Genomic DNA, 19,036 nt, shown 5'->3' on the forward strand with positions numbered 1-19,036 from the left:
GCCCCGGCTCCCCTCGCCCCCCGGGGCCGGCGCCCGCCGCTCCCCCGGGGCGGAACGCGCCCACCGCGGCCTCGAACCCGCGGCCCGCGGGCGCAGCGCTGCCCCACCGCCGGCCGCTAGGGGGCAGCAGCGCGGCGCCCAGCGCCTCCGGCCGCGGAGGCGCCGCTTCCGGCCTACGTGGGCCGCGCGGGCACATGGCCGCGGTGAGCGGGGCTGGGGCCGGGCGGGAGCGCGGATGGAGGGGGAGCGGGGCTGCTGGAGGGGCGGGGGTTCCCCTGGGGGGATCCTTCTGCCCCCCCCGCGTGGGGTCCCGGTCCCTGTAGGTTGTTTCTCCCCCCCACGGGGTCCACGCCGGGTTGCCCCGTAGCGACTCCTTCTCCCCCACGCGGGTACCGTTGCCCGGGCTGAGGTGCTGTGGGGCTGTTCCCCCTCCCCGGTGGTACCCCCGCCCCTGAGCCCACTGTCCCGCAGAGCATGTCGCCGGACGAGGACGCGCAGCGGCTCCTGATCCAGTTCCGGGACGAGGCGGGGGAGTCCCTGGGTTCCCCCTTCGACGTCCCGGTCACCATCACCCCGGACAAGCTGCAGCTGGTCTGCAACGCCCTCCTGCAGAAGGTGAGACCCCCCAGGCTTCCCCAGCACCCCCCCGAGCCCAACCCGGGGCCGCCCCTCACTACCTCTCCTGCCCTTTCTCCCCCAGGATGAGCCGGTGCCTCTGGCCTTCTTCGTCCACGATGCCGAGATCGTGGTGTCGCTGGAGAAGACCCTGGCGGGGCAGACGGTGGAGACAGAGAAAGTCCTGGACATCATCTACCAGCCGCAGGCGGTGTTCAGGGTGCGGGCAGTGACCCGCTGCACCAGCTCCCTGGAGGGGCACACCGAGGCTGTCATCTCCGTCGCCTTCAGCCCCACGGGAAAGTACGAGGGTCTGGCTGCGGGTGAGGGGCTTGGGGCTCGGCAGTGGTTGCTGTCCCCTCCGAAGGCACCGCGCTGATTCGGGCTCGTCCTCCTCTCCCAGGTACCTGGCGAGCGGCTCTGGGGATACCACCGTCCGCTTCTGGGACCTCAGCACGGAGACGCCGCAATTCACTGCCAAAGGTGGGTGCGGGAGTGTGCCAGGAGGGCAGCTCCTGACCCCCCTCCCTCAGGGACACCCTGCCTGCTTGGGGGGGACAAGCAGAGCGGAGCCTGGGTGCTGCCTGAGCCATATAGTCTGGGGCCATGACTCAGGGCAGGAGTAGCTCTCTTTGACTAAGGAAGTGGAGGAAGAAGGTCTGGCCAGGAGGAACACAGAGGGTTCCCCCCTCCACCTCCAGTCCTGCCTCGGAGCGGCTGCATGCTGGGACACCAGGGACAGACAGTCACAGCTCTCCACTCACACCCACTCGTGCTCTCTCTGCCAGGTCACCGGCACTGGGTGCTCAGCATCGCCTGGTCGCCCGACGGCAAGAAGCTGGCCTCGGGCTGCAAGAACAGCCAGGTACGCGTTGGCTCCCCCCTCCCTCGGCGCGGGGCCAGGTGCACCCACAGCCGTGCTGCAGGGGGTCTGTGGGGGCGTGGAGACCCTCTGCAGCCCTGTTCTGAACTGAAACCTGGTAGAGGGGCTGTGGAGGATTAGAGGCAAAGACTTGTTTTTTCTGGGGTGTGAAGGGTGTATGCAGTTGTTCTGAGCAGGATTCCCGTTCCCCGGAGGAGCTTTGCATGCGGATGTGTTGCAGTAGTTGTGAGTAGCGTCTCTGAACTCTGCCAGGCAGTGCTCTGGCTTTGTTGCCTTTGTAGACCTCTTGCCGCTGAGCCCTGCTGTCTTGTGGCAGACGCTTTTCCCTCCGCACAGGAAAGAGTCCAGGCTTTGGACGTGGTCCTGGGCAGACAGCTCCATCACGAGGAAGGTGTCTGGAGCGAGAAAGGATATCGCCTGGCTAAGCCAGGGCTGCTGTTTGCATGACCCAGACGTGCAGCAGCAGCCTGTTTTGCAGTGCTCCCGCTCAGACACAGCTAAATTCCCTCTTACAGGAATGCGAAGGGGGCCCTGTCCCAGCTGTGGGGCAAAACGTGTGCGCTTGAGGTGCGTGCAGAAATGCCTGGGGAAGCGGGAGCACTCGTGGGCGATTAAAAGCGAGTCAGCAACTTACTGAGCTGCAGAGGGGCAGTCACTTGCTCTGACCTTCGAACGGTCTGGGAGCAACAAGAGCGGCCACAGAGCTGCTTAGCGCTGCTGTCCTGCGCTTGGTTTCTGAGTGGCCACTTTGTCAGGCCGCTGTGATACAAGCCCCAAGGAAACTGGCCGGGCCAGGGTGACTCTGCCCTGATTTGGTGCTGTTCTGGCTTTAATCTAACCCAGGGAGCTGCTTGTCCTCTGTTTCCCTGTTTGTCCCAGGTTCTTAAGTAGGAGATGACTAATGCCTTGGCTCTTTGGATGAACATTTATTTAGAGAGAGAAAAAACAAGAGAAAACCAGCATGTGTCTCACCCACAGAACCTGATAATAAGTAGCATTTAGCGCGCTCTGGCTTTCATCACGCTCTGCAAACATTCACTAACTCTCTGGCACAGGGTGTCAAAGGCTCAGGCTGGCTTTTTGGGGACCTGGATCGGTTTTGAGTTGAGGCAGATATTTTCGTAGCAGCAGCGTTTTAGGCAGAGAGGAGGGCGATCAGGTCTCATTCTTTGAGATGTCAGCTGATTGCTGCAGGGATCTGGAACGGCATCCAGCCCTCCTGCCCCCTCCCTTTCTGCTCCCTGCCTCTGCCAATGTAAATGTGACCCCAAGGACACCTATCCTTTCTAAATGGAGCCCGAATGTCCCTGGGATTCACATGATGCGCGTGGCCTGATGCGACCTTCTTGCTTCCTCTCTCGGACAGATTTTTCTCTGGGACCCAGCCACCGGCAATCAGATCGGCCGGGTGCTCGCCGGCCACTCCAAATGGATCACGTGTCTGTGCTGGGAACCGCTCCACATGTAAGTGAAGGGCCAGGCCAGCCCTTCCCCTTTACTCATATGGAAAAGAGCAGCCTGACCTGACGGGCACCCCTCCTGTTTGCCTTTCTCCTGTTACAGTGCACAGAGGGGGTGCGTGCAGGAGAACGGCCCACAGGGTGGGCCGGGAAAAACACATCTAGCTCAGAGCCAGGAGTCCCAGCTGCTGCTCGTAGTCCCCATAAGGGTACTGGGGAAGTCACTGTCAGGCTGTGCCTCTGTTTTCCCCTGTGTAAAAGAAATACTTGCCTATGAAAAACACTTAATGTTTTCATGGTGCTGGACAAACATTTGATGTGCTCCTCCCCAGCATGCCGAGCTGGGAGCAGGAAAGCCGGCCCGTGTGGTGCCCGACCTCAGGCTCTGCAGAGCACTCCTTTTCTGCTCTCCTGCATCCTGGTTGCCTCTGTCGTCTGGTTTATTTATCGTGGGGGCTGATTAACTGTGCAGTCCCCTTATCCCTTTGATCAGGTAAAGCTCTGTCTGGGAAAGATGGGTGGAGAGGGACAATTGTGGCCAATAATCCAAGATATGATAGAAATAAATAAATAAAAAGAAGGAAACGGGGCCCCTTCAGAGCAGAGCCCTGCAGATTGAATTTGCTAGTAGGAAACTCCAGCTATTTGCAAGCAATTAACTGGATTAGCAAAAACTGATTATAAAGGAGGATGAGGAAATGGAGAGGAGGGAGACGACCCTGCCAGGGCTCCACTTCTCTGTCTCCAGCCAGCTGCGCTCCCCGCTCAGTTCCTGTGCGACAGGAGGGGCTGTGTTCGTCCTCACTGCTGCTGGTGCCAGGGACCACTTTCTTTGACGTTAAAACTGTGTTGAGTGATAAAGATGTTGTGCAAGGGACAGAGGGCTGTGGCTCCCTTGTCCTTGCTGGGCTGTGGCCACCTGCTTCCAGATGTGTTAAATTTGCCCCCCTGAGCCACATGGATGGACGTCGCTGCTTACGGTCCTGCCAGCACAGCAGCACTCTGTGTCTGCAGGCTGGCACATTTCCTGCCGGAGGCGAAGCATGGCATAGGCAGGGGAGCATTCAAGGCGTTCCCATTGCTGCTGGTCTGCGCAGCCTGCGTAAGGCAGACTGATCCCCCTGCCCAGGGCTCTCCCCAGCCGGTGCCCGGGGAAGATGCCAGTTTGTGGTCCTCTCGTTAGCCAGGGGGTTAAAGCTGCCTCCTGTGAAAACAAGGTCATTGCCAAGGGGCTCAGGTGCCACGTTTACCCTGGATTGATGCCTCCAGTGTGCAGCCCAGGAGTCAGTTTGGAGGGAAGCATCTGTCTGCCTCTCCCGTGCCTTGTGGGATCTTGTTCTCTGTAGATCAGCACTCTGTCCCTGCCCAGCCTCTCTCTGATCTTAAGCCAAAAGAGAAACTTGTCTTTTATTGACTTCTGGACCCTTGAATCCTCTGGGGCTGATAGGGGGAGAGCTTGGTGGAGGAGCTGTGTGCGCTGTGCAAATGGATTTGATCTTCTTTTTGCCCAGAAACCCAGAGTGCCGCTACCTGGCAAGCGCCTCCAAGGATGGCAGCATCCGCATCTGGGACACACTGATGGGCAGGTGTGACAAAATCCTCACGAGCCACACGCAGTCAGTGACGTGTGTGAAGTGGGGGGGCGATGGCTTGCTCTACTCCTCCTCCCAGGACAGGACCATCAAAGTCTGGAGGAGCCAGGATGTAAGTGAGGCGGGCAGCCCTGGGGCTGCTGGTGAAGGGGGCTGGGTACACTGCATTGTAGCTTTTTCTGCTCTTCCTGGCACAGCTTGTGCCCTGGAAAATGGAGTTGCAGAGTGGGTGCTGTATCCTCTTGACCTGTCAGAGCCTGTTGCTTGACACCTATTGGAAGGGGTAGCTGTTGTGCAATGTTTTCAACCCTAAAAGCATAAGATGGGGCTAAAAGCTGGAAATGTCCCTGGAGCAACCTGTGCTGGTGGGTTCCTTGCAAGGCTCTGTGGGGAAACTGGTTCCTGAAGCTCAACAGTGCTGTTTCTTCCCTGCTAAGCCAGGCTACAGTCCTGCCTGCAGCTTGGGCAAGAGGGTTTGGAAAGTTTAGGGTTGGTCCTTGCAGCCCAATGGCTCTGTGGGGTCCTGCGCAGTCTGGCTCTGTCCTGCCCATCCCTCTCTAAGCTGGTGGTTTTGCTGCCAGGGGGTCCTCTGCCGCACGTTGCAGGGCCATGCGCACTGGGTGAATACCATGGCCCTCAGCACCGACTACGTTCTCCGCACCGGTGCCTTCGAACCTGCTGAAGCCACCATCAACCCGCAGGATGTAAGCGGCTCCTGTAAGTGCAGCGCCCGCGTTGTAGGCTGGGGGAGGCAATGGGGAGGATAGCGAGGAGACCTGATGTCTCCTCTTAATGCTGCCATGAGCAAAAGCAGTCTTGAAGGCTGGGAGCAGGTCCTGTGCCAGTGTCGGTCATGCTGGCAGCCATGATCTTCCTTGCCCATGCACAGGGTCGAGCAGTCTGGAAGATGGGAAGGCCACTCTGGTTTTAAGGGCTTTTGCTCCCAATATTGCCCTTGGCAAAGAGAAAGTGGGTGAGCAGTCACAAATGCATCTGCTTGGCCCACGGAGCCAGGATTGGAATTGGCATCAGAAAGTTATAAAGTTTCCTTTCACCTAAGGATTACAAATCTCTCTTCCCCTCTCCCTTTCCCTCTTTCAGTGGCAGAACTGAAGGACAAAGCACAGCAGAGGTATGACCAAGTCAGGGTAAGTCCCTTTTGTCCCTACTGTCATTTCTAACACTATTACTGGTGGAAGCAGTAAACGTGCGTAGTTGACTGCGACCCCAACACTCGTGTGCTTCTGGCTTGTACAAGACTTGGGCTCTTTAATCCCTTTTTCAGGGCCAGGAACCAGAAAGGCTCGTCTCAGGGTCAGATGATTTCACGCTGTTTCTTTGGAGACCAGCAGAAGACAAGAAGCCGCTGGAGAGAATGACGGGCCACCAGGCATTGATTAACCAAGTCCTCTTCTCGCCAGACACCCGGCTAATAGCTAGTGCTTCCTTTGACAAGTCCATAAAGCTATGGGATGGTAGGACAGGAAAGTGAGTTGGTTTGTTCTGTTACAAAGGCGGTGCTCGTGTGGGGTCTGTCTGTAATGCACAGGTTACGCGGAGATGGGCCCCAATGTCATTGCCAGCAGCTCCCTGGTGTGTTCAGCATCTCTGTAGCCTGAACTCACGCAAAGTAATTCTGCTGCCTCTGTCTCTCTCTGCCCTTGGGAAGTCCCTTGTCCAGCTCTTCTTGTGTTAGGGGGTCTGTGCTTGGCCAGGTACGTGCAACCCCGCTGTCACCCCGCCACAGCACTGCCTGGCACCCATGGCACGTGCTGCCTGCTGCAGGGTCGGTTCTCTGGGGCAGGCGCAGCTGCAGTGGGATGGGATGTTCCACTCGGTTGATCTCCTGAAAACGTGTGCGTTGCACACTGTAGGCTGACCCAGTTTAAACGGTTCCTGTGCCAGAGAACAGCTTGTTCTGGACAATGCAAATTCTTGTAGTTACAAGTGGTGCTGTTGGTGCTTGGATGCTCCTGTAGTCCAGCTTTTAACCTTCAGCTAGAGTATTGGTGAGCTCTCTCAGGCAGCAGTCCTTCCCTATAAATCAGCCTTTATACTGATGAGCTTGGGTTTCATGTCAGTAATTTTAACGGTCCTTCTAAATCCAGGCTGCTCAGCCAGAGAGAGGAAGGACACATCTGTACATAAGGCTGTAATGTTGCCTGCTGGAAAAGGGTTTCTTGGCAGAGGAGTTGAGATGAAGAGCTGTCCTCTAGAAGGCTCTGAGCCCATCTGGGAGGGTTTTTAAACAGACTGAACCACCTATGGACTCTGTATAGCAATTGACTGCCTTGTGTGTGCTGGCTTGGGGTGTGCTGGGCATCCCGTGACTGTGCTTGCTTGCTCACAGGTGGAGGAGAAGCATGAAGGCTGGGAAGGGCAGGTTTGGAACAAACCCAGCTGCCTGTTCCTCTAACAGCTTCTTCGTGCCTCCTCCACACCAGGTACCTGACATCGCTGAGAGGGCACGTCTCGGCTGTGTATCAGATCGCCTGGTCAGCCGACAGCCGCTTGCTGGTGAGCGGGAGCAGTGACAGCACTCTGAAGGTCTGGGATGCCAAGATGAAGAAACTGGCCATCGATCTTCCTGGCCATGCGGACGAGGTGAGGTATCTGGTCTAGCTGAGGTGTTGAGGAGAGGCAGGAACAGCTCCTCCTTCCAGCAGAAATAACTGGGTCTTTCCCTACTACTAGGTGTATGCAACGGATTGGAGCCCGGATGGACAGAGGGTAGCGAGTGGAGGGAAGGATAAGTGTTTGCGGATGTAAGTAACCTGTTGTCTGTCCATAAAGGTTGTCACAGCCACTCCATGTGTCCTTCAGAGCTGCAGTCTCCTTAGAGACCTACGCAGTTAGGGGCTGATCTCTCCTTGCAGAGAGCACAGCGCTGGGCCAAATTCCAGCCCAGAGACCTGACCTCCCTCAGGGCAGGAACTGCTGCTGTCCCCTGGGAGATAACTAGAAAGCAGAGTCCCTCCAACTGAGCAGTCAGTGGTGAAATTTGACTCGGATGTTTTGGCTCCTGGAAAGGGGAAGGAACAGTTGGAAGGGTCTGACCGACTGGTACTTTCTCACCTTCCTCCGTCTCCCAGTTATGCAGACAGACAAATTCCTGTGAGCTGGTTGCCATTTGACCGTGGCTGATGAAGGAACCTGGTCCCAAGGCCCCCACTGTGCTGCTCTGTATGGTACCTGCTGGGCTGTGTGACAGTGCTGGTGCTGGACCACAGGGACACAGCAGCTCTTTTTGTTTGCAGATGGCGTCGATAGGAGCAGCGACACGAAGCCACCAGTTCTGTCCTAAGCTGGCCCACCCTCGGCGCAATCTGCCTGGGAGGTCTGCGAGGTGATGGACGACCCGAGCGCGACTCCCTGTTCCTGTTGGCTGCTTTCCCTCATGGACTCTTTCCTTATATTTATTTAAGGAAATTTTAATTCCAGTTCTTATTAAGAGCTGTGCTTTGCGGGATGATTTCCTCTGAACATTACAGGAGGGATATCTCATCTGCCTCCATCTCAACTGGCTTTTTATTGAAATTTCAGCCTTATAGTAGCCTGCCCCCTTGAAGGGGACAAGTGAAAGGTGGGGACAGCTCATGCCCTTTCTTGCTGTGTGAAGAATCCTGCAGAGAAGAGGCTTTTAGTGGGAACAGAAAGGGTTGTCCTTGTGTGACCTTCAGAAAGGGAGAGAGGAAAGGGAAAATCCAGCACATCATTACATTGCAGAATTGTGCTCGGCTGCATGCCTGGGACAAAGATCTGCTGAGAATAAGGCCTTGGGGCTTCTCGCTATTCCAGTAAGGTTTTGCCTTTCCACTCAGCCCATTTCCCTGTGGGCTGTGCTGTGCATTATCTGTTAGTGATCCTCCGCATCCACAGCAGATAACTCATTCACTCAGCTGTTTAGGGTGCAACAGGCATAGACTTCAAACGACTGCTAGAGCTGTGCTGAGTTTTCAGGTCCCGATGGCTCTTGGAAATGGGGAAATGAGGCACTTGTGCCTCTGGACGGGGCAGAGAGTGCCCGTTTCCCATCCGCTGCTGGCTCGGGGGGAAGGAAGGAGGGGGTGGGGAAGGGGAAGAATGGAGCAGGTGTTTTGGGTGGTGGTTGTCCCTCGCCCTGGATACGCGCTGACAGCAGAGCTGGGACTGTCGCAGTACATGGCACAACTTCCACTGCACAGAGTTGGCTGCTTCTGGAATTTCTCAAGTGCATTTACTTGCCCAGTGAGGGAGAGGGATTCACACTGTCAGTGACATATTTGTAAGCTTGCTTGTGAGCCTTTTTATAAGTCAGTTCAGGCTTCCAACAATCATGAGGCGAATAGACTTGGATTTAGTGTTTATTTTCAGGATGCTTACAAAACAGTGAAAATCAAGATGTGATTAATAAGGAATAGAGATTATATTGTCAGATTTAGTGTGAAGGCCAAAACATTTTCCATAGCCCTCATACTGCAGTTGCCACTCAGTGATTACTACAATTCAGAACAGGAGTTTGGGTCTCAGATGCTTCCCAGCTGCAGAAGATGCACTTTAAGACTTTATTCCTGCTGGCAGGATTGTTTTGGAGAATTAAGAGGGGATGGTGCAGTGATGGCCATTTGCTTGTCTGCAGGTGTTCAGGTGAGCAAAAGACTAGAACAAAGGGTTAAATCTTTAATGTGACTGAGAACAAATTGCGGTTCCTGTTGTTGTTAGTATCTTTTTCTGCCAGCCAAGTCAGCAAGCTCTATCTTCATAGGTTCTTTTGGGAAGAGCTCAGTATCCTGTACCTGCTCTTTCATTAACGTGCTTCCTCCAGCTGGTTCTTGCTGATGGTGAAGGCCATGTTGTGTCCATCTGCATAAACAAAATCTTTCGTAATTCACTAAGGTAAATGTTGTGGGACAGGGTGATTTAAAACTGTAGCTGATAATTCTGCCTCTCCAGACTGCTGTGCCCTTGGGAAGGAGAGGAGCACATGTGCAGCTGACGGATCTCTGGTAACAGCCAAGAAGCCTGCCTGTTTTGCAAGTTTTTTGGGCTGCCTGTGCTAAAGGAAACAATCCACTTGGGAGTTCAGCTCTGTCTGTGTCCCCAGGTTTGGCTTGCTGAAAGCGGCAGCTTCTGCAGCTCCTGGTAGTATGTGGCTCTTTCCAAGGGAAGAATCATCGTTCTCTGCTTCAGCTCCCAAAGTGCTGCACAGAGTCTCTGCACCCTGTTAATCCACAGTGCGTTTTGTGTTAGAAGTGGGGATGTATCAGAGCTGGGGGAAGTGATCCTGCCTGCAGGGACTGGCTGGGCCGTGTGTGTGGGTACGTGTACCCAAAGACCACTTCCTTCTCCACTGATTTCCAAACCAAAGCAATTGCCGTGCCTTCTGGCCATGCTCCTAACCTAGGCTAGCCCCTGACATCCCTTCCTTAAAACCCACCTTCCTAATGCTGGAGCAGAAAGCTTTTCCAAAGCAAAGTGAGACCTCTGGAAGAAAGAGAGGGCCTTGCAACTAGGTTTACACCAAAAGAAGCTATCTCAGCCTTAATCTTTCTGTGACCTGATAGCGGGTAGATTTTGAACCACACTACGTGATGGGTTTGTACGGATACCAAATCATATTTTCCTATCTAAGCAGCTGCTACTATTTTTATCATTCATACAGTACCAGCCTTCATGCATACTGAGTGCTGGCCCTGTTCCAGCTGTATTCCTAAGCAATCCCATAACACTCCCAGTTTTATTTGAATGCAGCATTTCCTAGGCCTTGCTCTGCAGTCTCCTGCCTGCTCTCATGCGCTGGAGAAGAGCTGCTGCCCTTCACTTCAGGGCTGGTTCCTTTCTGGCAGGAGGCGAAGTGAGCGTGCGACCTCCCTCTCTCTCCTGGTGATGGTGGTGTGAGCTTTAATTAGCTAATTTTTAGAATTGCAGTTGCAGATTTGGGTCGATGGTGTTATTAATGGGGAAGACATTACTTTTTGTTAAAGGACAAATCTAGAAGGTAGGCTGGAGCTTGCTGATTGCTTTTCTGGGATCTGCATCGCTAAACTTAACAAGAAACCTACTGAAACACATGAACTTTTCCAGTGCCGTGTGATGGAAATCTTGGTATCTGCTGCTCTTTCAATCCAGTTTCACCCGAGTTACTCGTTAAGCGTACCACACAGGTATGCCTACCATAAGGGCATTATTTTTCACTGGTAGTATAAGAATAATTTTAAGCACATCTGGAAGCTGTTTGTCCCGCAGAGCCCTCTGACACTTTCTCCTTTAAAAGCTGTGATAGCTCAGCTGCTGCCACCATTAATTTTGTTACAAATCCCCAATGGGAAGACAGTGACGATAAGGACTGGGAAGCATGCCAGTCCTCCGAGAAGGGTTTACCTGTCTCATAAATTCCTGGGTATGCTGGAGGGAGGGAAGGAAGGAGAGAAGAAAACGGTGAGAGCACCTAGGGTGAAGTGGGTTGTCTGGGATAGTGCTGGGATGAGCTGGACAGTGCCAGACTCTTGCCTTTGGGGGTTGATTGAGATAAGTGAGGCCTTAGTATCGTATCCTCATGAAAACTGTTCTGAGGGCTGTGTGTTCTGCTTATCCATGCAGGAGGGCTGGGCAAGCGGCATACATCTGCTCCCTGGGTGCTTGGAGCCATGCGTTCATGTTCTGCTCAACTCAGCTGATCTCTTGATTATTTTCCCAGATCAGTAATTTAAATTCTATGTTCAATGTTTATAGCCTGGGGAGGGAGATACAAGGAAAATCTTTCAATCAACAGGAAGAAAATAATCTTCATTCATTGTTCTGCTTGGTCATTAGGAAAAGCAGTCTTCTCCCTGCTTTTCTTTGGGCCAACCCAGGCACCATTCAGGTGATGTTTCTTCCTCAGAAAGGGCTGCGTTTTGGTGGTATGGCAGAAAAGGGCTTACTGTATAGACCATTAGTGCTTTTGTGGATGAAAGGTGTTATGGAAACTCGGAACAGTGATGTCTGTATTCTGGGGAGCTGCTTCCTGATGAAAGTATACTTCTCTCGTGTACTCTCTTGTATACTCTCTTGTGACAAGCAACCTGGAAGGTGCTAATTCCTTCCCAGATCTGTTGCTCTTGTGATCATGAGTCCTGGCTTACATCTGAGGGACTAATTTGACTGAACCAACGTAGCACAGCTGGGAAAGAGCGACAAATCCATCTCCAGTGCTGTTATTCTGTGTTTTCTTCACTCTGACCCTGTAAATTGGTGGTCCTTGCCGAGCTGCAGGTCGCTGGTGGACTCTCTCAGTGGGCTGCAGTTCTTGCACAGTATGATGTTAAAAATAGATAAACTCAGCACACAGTACTTGGTGCTTTTGAAGGATCACTGTGGTTGGTTAGACATGGTACTGGTGCCCACTGCCCAGCTATGTTTTTTAAGCGCGCCGAGTATTTTATTGTCCTGCCACGTGGCTTGTCGGAGCAGAGCAGTGCATCCCTCCAAGTGCTGCAGGACTGCTGCCGCCTGCCAGCGCTACGTGGTGAATATCTCTGTGTATTCCTTGGGCAAGAGGAGCAGCACAAGCCCCACGGGGTTATTGTGCATTGCCCTCCCAACATCTCTAGTAATGAGGCTCCCTTTGGGAAAGGCAGACAAATACCATCCACTTCATCTCTGACCTCTTTCAGCAGCGAAAGCAAGTGAAGGTGCTGTTTGTAAATAGGTTTATTGTAGTCCACCGGTGCTGGAACTATTGACACCTAGAAGCTCTCCCAGAGACTAAACAAGGACCCAGCTCAAGTGAGTGACCTGCATGCAAATCCCGCAGCCCTTCGTTCAGTGGTTTTTCAGGCCTTGGTCCTTCAGATCTTGTTCAAATCCCAGTGCGATGGCAGTGTGTTTAATTATTCTGATCAAACCTCCTCTCCACTCCTGGCTGTTTTGTCCTTGCTGTGCTGAAACAAACCTGCTCGAGGGCTCCAGCCCCATTACGGGGACAAAAGGACATCAGACGTGCTGCTGCTGAAGCGAATTGTGTCTCATTTTTGAAGTCTAATGCAGAATGGGTGGCTTAGAAATTCCTAAAGTGGCTTTCTCTGTTCAAAATGCATCTTTCTGGATTATTTTTTATTTTTTTTAGCTTCCCTAAAATGCAGCTTGTGACATTGACTTTGGGGTGAGGATACATACTGATGCTGAGAGGATTAATACTGAATGTGAGAATCGGTGGATGGCAATAAACAGCCGATTCTTAGGGAAATTATTTTCTGAATCAGAATATTTAACACCTTGAGACTTGTAGGCTTTTTCCTGGTTTTAAAGGGGCACTGTGAATGCGTACTAGAAAGTGTCTGTGTTACTACCAACACCTTAATTTATGATTAACTTGGAATATTTTTACATCTCATTTATTCCTTCCATGGGGGTGTTCTAAGATGCTGAAATTACTTGGTCAGCTTTGCTTCCCTGTTTGGTGTGTTAGATTAGTGCCATGAACAGATTTTGGATGGGAGCTCAGAACTTCAGAAAATAAAGGGGGGATTCAGTCTTGAGGGGTTTTAAAGCCCTTTGGTTCTCTTTGGCACAAAACAGATGTCTTGGGATTCTTCTGATGTCTCCATATAATGTCTAGAGCTTAAAAAGTCCTTCATAAAGCTGTCAATATTCCCTTAGGAATCTCTTGCTGAATATTTTTTTAATCTAAGTGCGTTGTCTTTGGAGAAGACAGGCAGTGGAGGTTTTGACATGGCACACAGCTCCAGTAGTGCTTGGTTTTGAGTGCCAGAAAGCGAAGGGAGGTTACGTGAAGAATAAGGAGAGGACCAACAGTGTAACGCTCTGCTCAGTCTCTATTTTGATCTAGCAGTGCTGAAAGCAGACCCTATATCACGTGAGAGAAGGCGCAGCACAGCTATGTGGGGTCGGAGCTCTGCCCTGCGTGATCCCGATGCGCTCCTTGTGCTGTCTGTAACTTCAGTGGAGGGTTAATCCCTGCTTCTGTGGTGTCAGAGTGCTGAGGGGGTCTGGGGCAAGTGGGGGTATTGGGGAGGCCTGAAACGGCGCCAGGATGCGGAGGTGGTGTGATGGAGAATGCGGACAGAGAGCAAGGGGAAGAGAGCAGTGAGGAATTGAAAGCAAAGGAAACGAGTGTAATTTTGTAGAGCTGGAGGTGAAGGTCAAAGGCTCCATGTGACTGCTGTGTGGTGGATGGTATTTTTTTGTTGTTAAATGTTTGTATGTGTTGTTGTAAACAGCCCCAGGCTGATCTAAAAGTGCTAGGGGACAGAGGCAGTAAATTAAAGAGATTGTTCTCCTTATAGAGAGTGAACAACTTGAAGTGTCTTTGGCTTACAGCATTTTGCATGCTCGTTCCTCCATTGCTTCTCCATTCATTTAAGTTCTTTGTATGAGGTGTGACGTAGAGTCTTGCTTACTAATGGAGCAGAGGCAGCGCTGAGAGTGCAGGACCCTGGAGGTGCTGGGTAAGCGGCATCGCTGCCCTGGCAGTGAGGCAGGGTGGGATGATGGAGTACCTGCATTCCCACCTCTGGCTGCTGCCCTGCCTCGCTCTGTGCTGCGGGCAGCTGGCTTGCGGGCACCTCTGCCCTCCCTCCTCTTCTGGTGGCCCCTCAGCTTTGTCCTCACGGGCAGGTGGGCCTGAGGTGGCCAAGAAAACGGCTGAAATGAAACACAGCAAGTGGTAAAAGTGATAGCTGAACTCGACTTTGGCCTTTCTGCCCCGGTGCTGGGGTGAGGATCGGGGGTGGTCCCCAGGGCCGGGGTTACCGTCCTTCCTGAGGCGACGACAAGGACCGACCCCAGGAGCCATGGCGGGGTGGGGGTGTGCGGGGCCGGAGGGGGCTGAGGGGCGGCGGAGGGGTGCCCGCGGCGGCGGGGCCCCGAGGAGATGGCGGCGGGGCCGGGGGCAGGGCGCGCTCCTGAGGAGATGGCGGCGGAGGGACCGCGCCTCGCGCTCCCGCCGGGTTAAACGGGGTGAGGCACTCTTTGGCCGCCGGCGGAAGCAGCCTAGCGTTGGGACCTGCGCGATGCGGACTATAAAATGCGTGGGGTGGCGCGGAGGTCCGGGCAATCGGAGCCGGGGCTAGCGGGGTGTGGATCGCCGGTGCGGCGCTGGCGGAGCAGCGGGAGCTCCAGGAGGCGGTGGCGGCCTGAAAGACCCCCGTCTGCATCCTCACTCCTTCCTTCTCTCTCGCGGGGGGTGCGGCGTCGACAGCGACAGCCACCCCTGGAGCCGCGGGCCGCGCCTCCCCCCGCCCTGCTGGATGCTCTGGGGCTCTGTCCCTGAGGGGGGCCGCGGCGCCGGCAGCCCCCGCTGTGGCGGGGCCATGGGGGCGGGCAGCGGCAGGGCGCGGAGCCCCCTTCCACGCTGAGAAGGCCCTTAGTGCCAGCGCCGATGCCGCGCTGTCCCCTCACACCCGGCCCCTGAGATCCTTTCCCCCCCCCCCCCCCTTCCCCTCCCCATGCCAGACGGAGCCCCTCGCCTCGGAGACGCCCTGCAGCAGCCCCGCCGGCCCGGGGGTCTGCGGCTGCCCCCGCGGTATGAGAGGAGTTGCCCCCGCCGCCGGGGGCAGCCAGGAGAGGGGCAGGTTCCCACCCCGCCGCCGGCTGCCGTGAGGCGGCTGTAGCTGCCTCGGCTGGAGGAAGAGCCTCTTTGTTTTCCCTCCCTCCCTCCCGGGGCTTCATGCCCCCCTGAGGGATGATGGAGGTGGTGGGGGACTTTGAGTACAGCAAGAAGGACCTGATAGGACACGGAGCCTTTGCTGTGGTCTTCAAAGGTCGCCACCGCAAGGTAAACAGCGATGGGCTTCGGCCGCAGCCGGAGCGGGGCTGGTTACACAACCCCTGCCCGGGGCCGGGGTCGCTCCGCGGGGCTGCAGCCGTCAGGAGCCCCTCCCGGTGGGTGACAGCTGGGGCGCAGGGGAGAGGGTCCTCTGGGGAGTTTTGTCGTGATTTGGGTGTTTGGGGAGAAAAAAAGAAAGAAAGAAAGGTGCGGGGTGGGCTGAGGTACCGGGGCGGGGGCGGCGGGGCCCGGGGCTGGGCCTGCGCCCGGGGCAGCCCCGGCGGCCGGCCTGCCGCTGCTGCAGCCCGCGGCGGCCCCAGAGCCGAGCAGCCGGCTGCCGGCCTCCATAAATTTTTTTTCCCCTCCTGTAAAAAACCAACAACCTATCTGCGTTCCCACCTCTCCCCTCTGCTGTTTGGTAGCTCCCTAACATAACGGCGAGTGGAGAGTTGCAGCTGTATGGGAGGCTGAGCCCTTTGTTTGTCAGGAGGGTCATGTTTATCTCGCTGGATAACAAGGGATCTAATGGAAAATTGTCTCCTTTGGGATTGGCTGAAGATTTCTGAAATTCAGAGGTGTCTGGTTTCCTGGCGTGGCTTGCTAATCACCACGGATATTCGTAGTTACGTTATGGTTTCTTGATGCTGTGAGAGTTTATTCTGGTGTTGGTGCCTAAAGTGCTCTGCTTTCCAGAAAACAACTCTTCAGATTTATCCTTTTGGAGCATTAGGGTAGTACTCACAACTTGGAGACATGCAGTGCAGTGATTTGGGGGTTAAAAAAAGGGAGAAAGGAAAACAGAAACTTTAAAGGCTAATGGAGTTGCTTCAACCTTACAAATAAACAGGCAATTTATTTTTAGATAATACATAAATAGAGAATATATAAGTTTACTTACAAAAACCAGATGTTTTCTTGTGCAATTTTCAGCTGTAGAGCATAAGAAGGCTGAAAAAGGGAAGTCCTTAAGGGAGAGTAAAAGTAACTTGATCATTGTGAGAGGACTAAAAAGCAGATACGTAGCACCACTACCAAGAAATAAATGGGATGTGATTACTTTTTTTTTTTTTTTAAAGCTTTTGAATCCATGAAAATGCAGTGTAGCTGCAGCTGGATGTTAATAGCTGTCTGAGCTATTGTGGAATGAAATAGTTCTTGATGGTGTCATGTGATGTAGTAATTGCTGGTGGGTAGAGTAGGGGTGATCTCGCAACTTTTTCTCCAGTGCTTTACTAGCTATTTGTTAGAGGATAAAGTTTAAAAAAAATATATAACTGACAATACTTGTTTGTTTGTTTGTTTGTTTCCAGAAAACTGATTGGGAAGTAGCCATAAAGAGCATTAACAAAAAGAACTTGTCAAAGTCACAAATCCTACTTGGAAAAGAAATAAAAATCTTAAAGGTATGTTAATTTGCAGTGATTTTAAAAGCTGCTTTACTTGAAAAGGAAAAGAGACTTTTGACCTAGTTCATTCCGGGTCATGGGTAGTATCACAGTAATTGCTATTCTGCCTTTTGTGTCTTTGTTAGTTCCAGAAGAAATTCAGAACTAAAAAGACCAAGAAAAAAAAGAAAAAGATACTTTTTTTAGTTCTGGTAGTGGTCTCGGAACAGGTTATGGGCATGCCTTTGTAGTTAAAAGTGGAAAATTGTTGTAGAACTAGTCTCTGTGCTTTGCTTATTGCACATGTAGAAAACTTTGTCCTTCAGGATGGCTAATGTGGCACCTCTCCTAAGCAGTGCATACAACAAAAGTCGTAGCTGAGGGTAAAACATCAGTCTGATCTTTTATCTTCTTTGCTCAAAGATGCCTTGAAAGCTAAAATCGGCATGCTGAATTTGATTCCTGAAGCAGTCTTCCTACTTCTGAGTTGTGTTAATTGACTTAAAATGTGTATTGTTGCTCTAATGAAGGAAATAAAATGGAGCATCATTTAGTTTTTCAATGCTATTTTACGGAAGTGTCTCCTTGGATGGTCTCTTAGCATTCTCCGCTCTCTGAACTTCACCACATCTCATTTTACATAGCTTTGCAGTAGTAATTAGTGCTGCTTTCTTTCCATGTTTCCAGGCTTCTTGAGATGCATCACTATTTTATATACTAATATATACATATTTTGTTCTAGTATGTTTATTATATACCAGAAACTGTAGTGTTGGGTATATTAGTGTGCTACAAGTACTTAGCAAAGACAGATGCTTTTTCGAGTAGTTAAAAATAATTGCATGAGCTGTCATGTGAGTTTTATTTGGTGTTACGTGGTTTGATTTCCATTTTATTGTAAGATGGTAAAGTTGACTTGAAAATAGTGTAGTTGGTTACGCTGCTAAGCAAGAAATTGTGTGAGACTATAAAATTAAATTTAGTCAGTTTTCAACACTCATTAAAGGATCTTGTGCTGTAGTACTTTCTGTAACAAGACATAGAAAATAAATTCTGCAACCAAATGTTTTTATGACCTCTGAAGATATTGCCTAATTTCCTATTCCTGTAAATATTGTCTAATAGCTGGGATTTCCTCCAAATTCCATCAAGTGGTCTGGAAAAGATACTACCTTTCTTTGTAAAATTTGGTTCTCTTTGATTATCACCTGGCGTGTTAAATTTAAAATAAAAACACTAACAGGCTATTTCCATAATACAAATATTTTGTTTTACAGGAACTTCAGCATGAGAACATTGTAGCTCTCTATGATGTCCAGGTAAAACATATTTTGATGCCTTTTTCTGCATTAACATTTATTTATGAAAATATAATATATATATATGTGTACTGAGTAGAAAATTTTGAATGACCATATATTTTGTTGCTATAATCAATTTGGTATTTAGAAAAAGATCCAGTTCCTTCCCTAGCAGTGGCAGGGGAGTTCTCTCATCTTCAACACACTATGCACTTATTTTGTATTGGCTCTTCTTAATAAGCAGGATGCACGGTTGGGATAGAAAGCCGTGAGTAATATGGTTTACTTCCAGGCAGCAGGGACAAGTGGCAGCCCGAGAACCTCTGCAGAGGCTGTTTGTGTAGTCTGGTCCTGTCTCCAGAGAAAAAGCATCAGCTGGCTGGGCTGGGAGCTCTGTCGGTGGCATTAACTATTCTCCTGAATTAGCCTTGTTTCCTTGGCCCTATCATTTAATTGCAAAGTGGGTGTTTGTGGATAGCGGCTGAATACACCTGAAGGAAAACGTACTAGTAGGAGTTGATCTGAAAAAAGTGACGTTAAGAAGTCAACATAACTTAATATACTCTGTTGTAGAAAAGGAGCAGCATCTTTGAGATCTCTCTAACAAAGAAATGCGTTGCATAGCCCTGTGTCACGGTGAGGAAGAACTGAAGGAAGGAGAAGTCCATGATCACACATGTATATATTGCTGTTGCCTGTGTTCAAAAGGGTAGGACAAAGTATAAAAGCCAAGCAGACATTTGGATCTTTTCAAGTAGGAGAAATAAGTATTAAATTGCTTCAGATTGTCCTCCTCTTTTTATTTCCAGGATTCTGCCTGGTGAGGTGAAGGAGTTAGTTTTCTAGCCTATCTAGAGTAGTGTATTCTACTTAGTAGGAAGTACATTTTTTGTATCCTGAGGCCTGCAAGCATTGAGTAAAGCTAAATATGATGTGATGCAGGTTATGCAGCCATTTGTTCTGTTTGAGTAAGAACTGTACATTTATCTCCTGGGCTCAATTCTAATCTTAAATACAGAGTGCCATTTATAAAAAATTATTAAGAACCACCCT

The 19,036-nt window shown here is 51.6% G+C and overlaps 2 protein-coding genes across 2 annotated transcripts in view; both read left to right on the plus strand.

Moving 5' to 3' along the window:
• Nucleotides 1-160: 160 nt before the first annotated feature.
• Nucleotides 161-8,596, plus strand: NLE1 (notchless homolog 1). Its single transcript, XM_072882458.1, has 13 exons — nucleotides 161-203; nucleotides 472-615; nucleotides 701-918; nucleotides 1,019-1,098; nucleotides 1,404-1,480; nucleotides 2,865-2,962; nucleotides 4,470-4,662; nucleotides 5,132-5,267; nucleotides 5,652-5,698; nucleotides 5,836-6,038; nucleotides 6,995-7,154; nucleotides 7,245-7,315; nucleotides 7,808-8,596. Exons 1-13 carry the CDS (start codon nucleotides 195-197, stop codon nucleotides 7,818-7,820), a joined length of 1,449 nt encoding a protein of 482 aa, XP_072738559.1. The 5' UTR covers nucleotides 161-194; the 3' UTR covers nucleotides 7,821-8,596.
• Nucleotides 8,597-14,576: 5,980 nt separating this feature from the next.
• ULK2 (unc-51 like autophagy activating kinase 2) overlaps nucleotides 14,577-19,036 on the plus strand; it is a 41,287-nt gene continuing 36,827 nt past the window's right edge. Inside the window, exons 1-3 of the mRNA XM_072882502.1 lie at nucleotides 14,577-15,306; nucleotides 16,608-16,700; nucleotides 17,960-18,001. Of these exons, the coding sequence (XP_072738603.1) occupies nucleotides 15,214-15,306; nucleotides 16,608-16,700; nucleotides 17,960-18,001 (228 nt within the window). The 5' untranslated portion in view covers nucleotides 14,577-15,213. The remainder of the gene's footprint in view (nucleotides 15,307-16,607; nucleotides 16,701-17,959; nucleotides 18,002-19,036) is intronic.

Source organism: Ciconia boyciana, chromosome 17 (assembly GCF_034638445.1).
Source record: "Ciconia boyciana chromosome 17, ASM3463844v1, whole genome shotgun sequence".
Lineage (NCBI taxonomy): Eukaryota > Metazoa > Chordata > Aves > Ciconiiformes > Ciconiidae > Ciconia > Ciconia boyciana.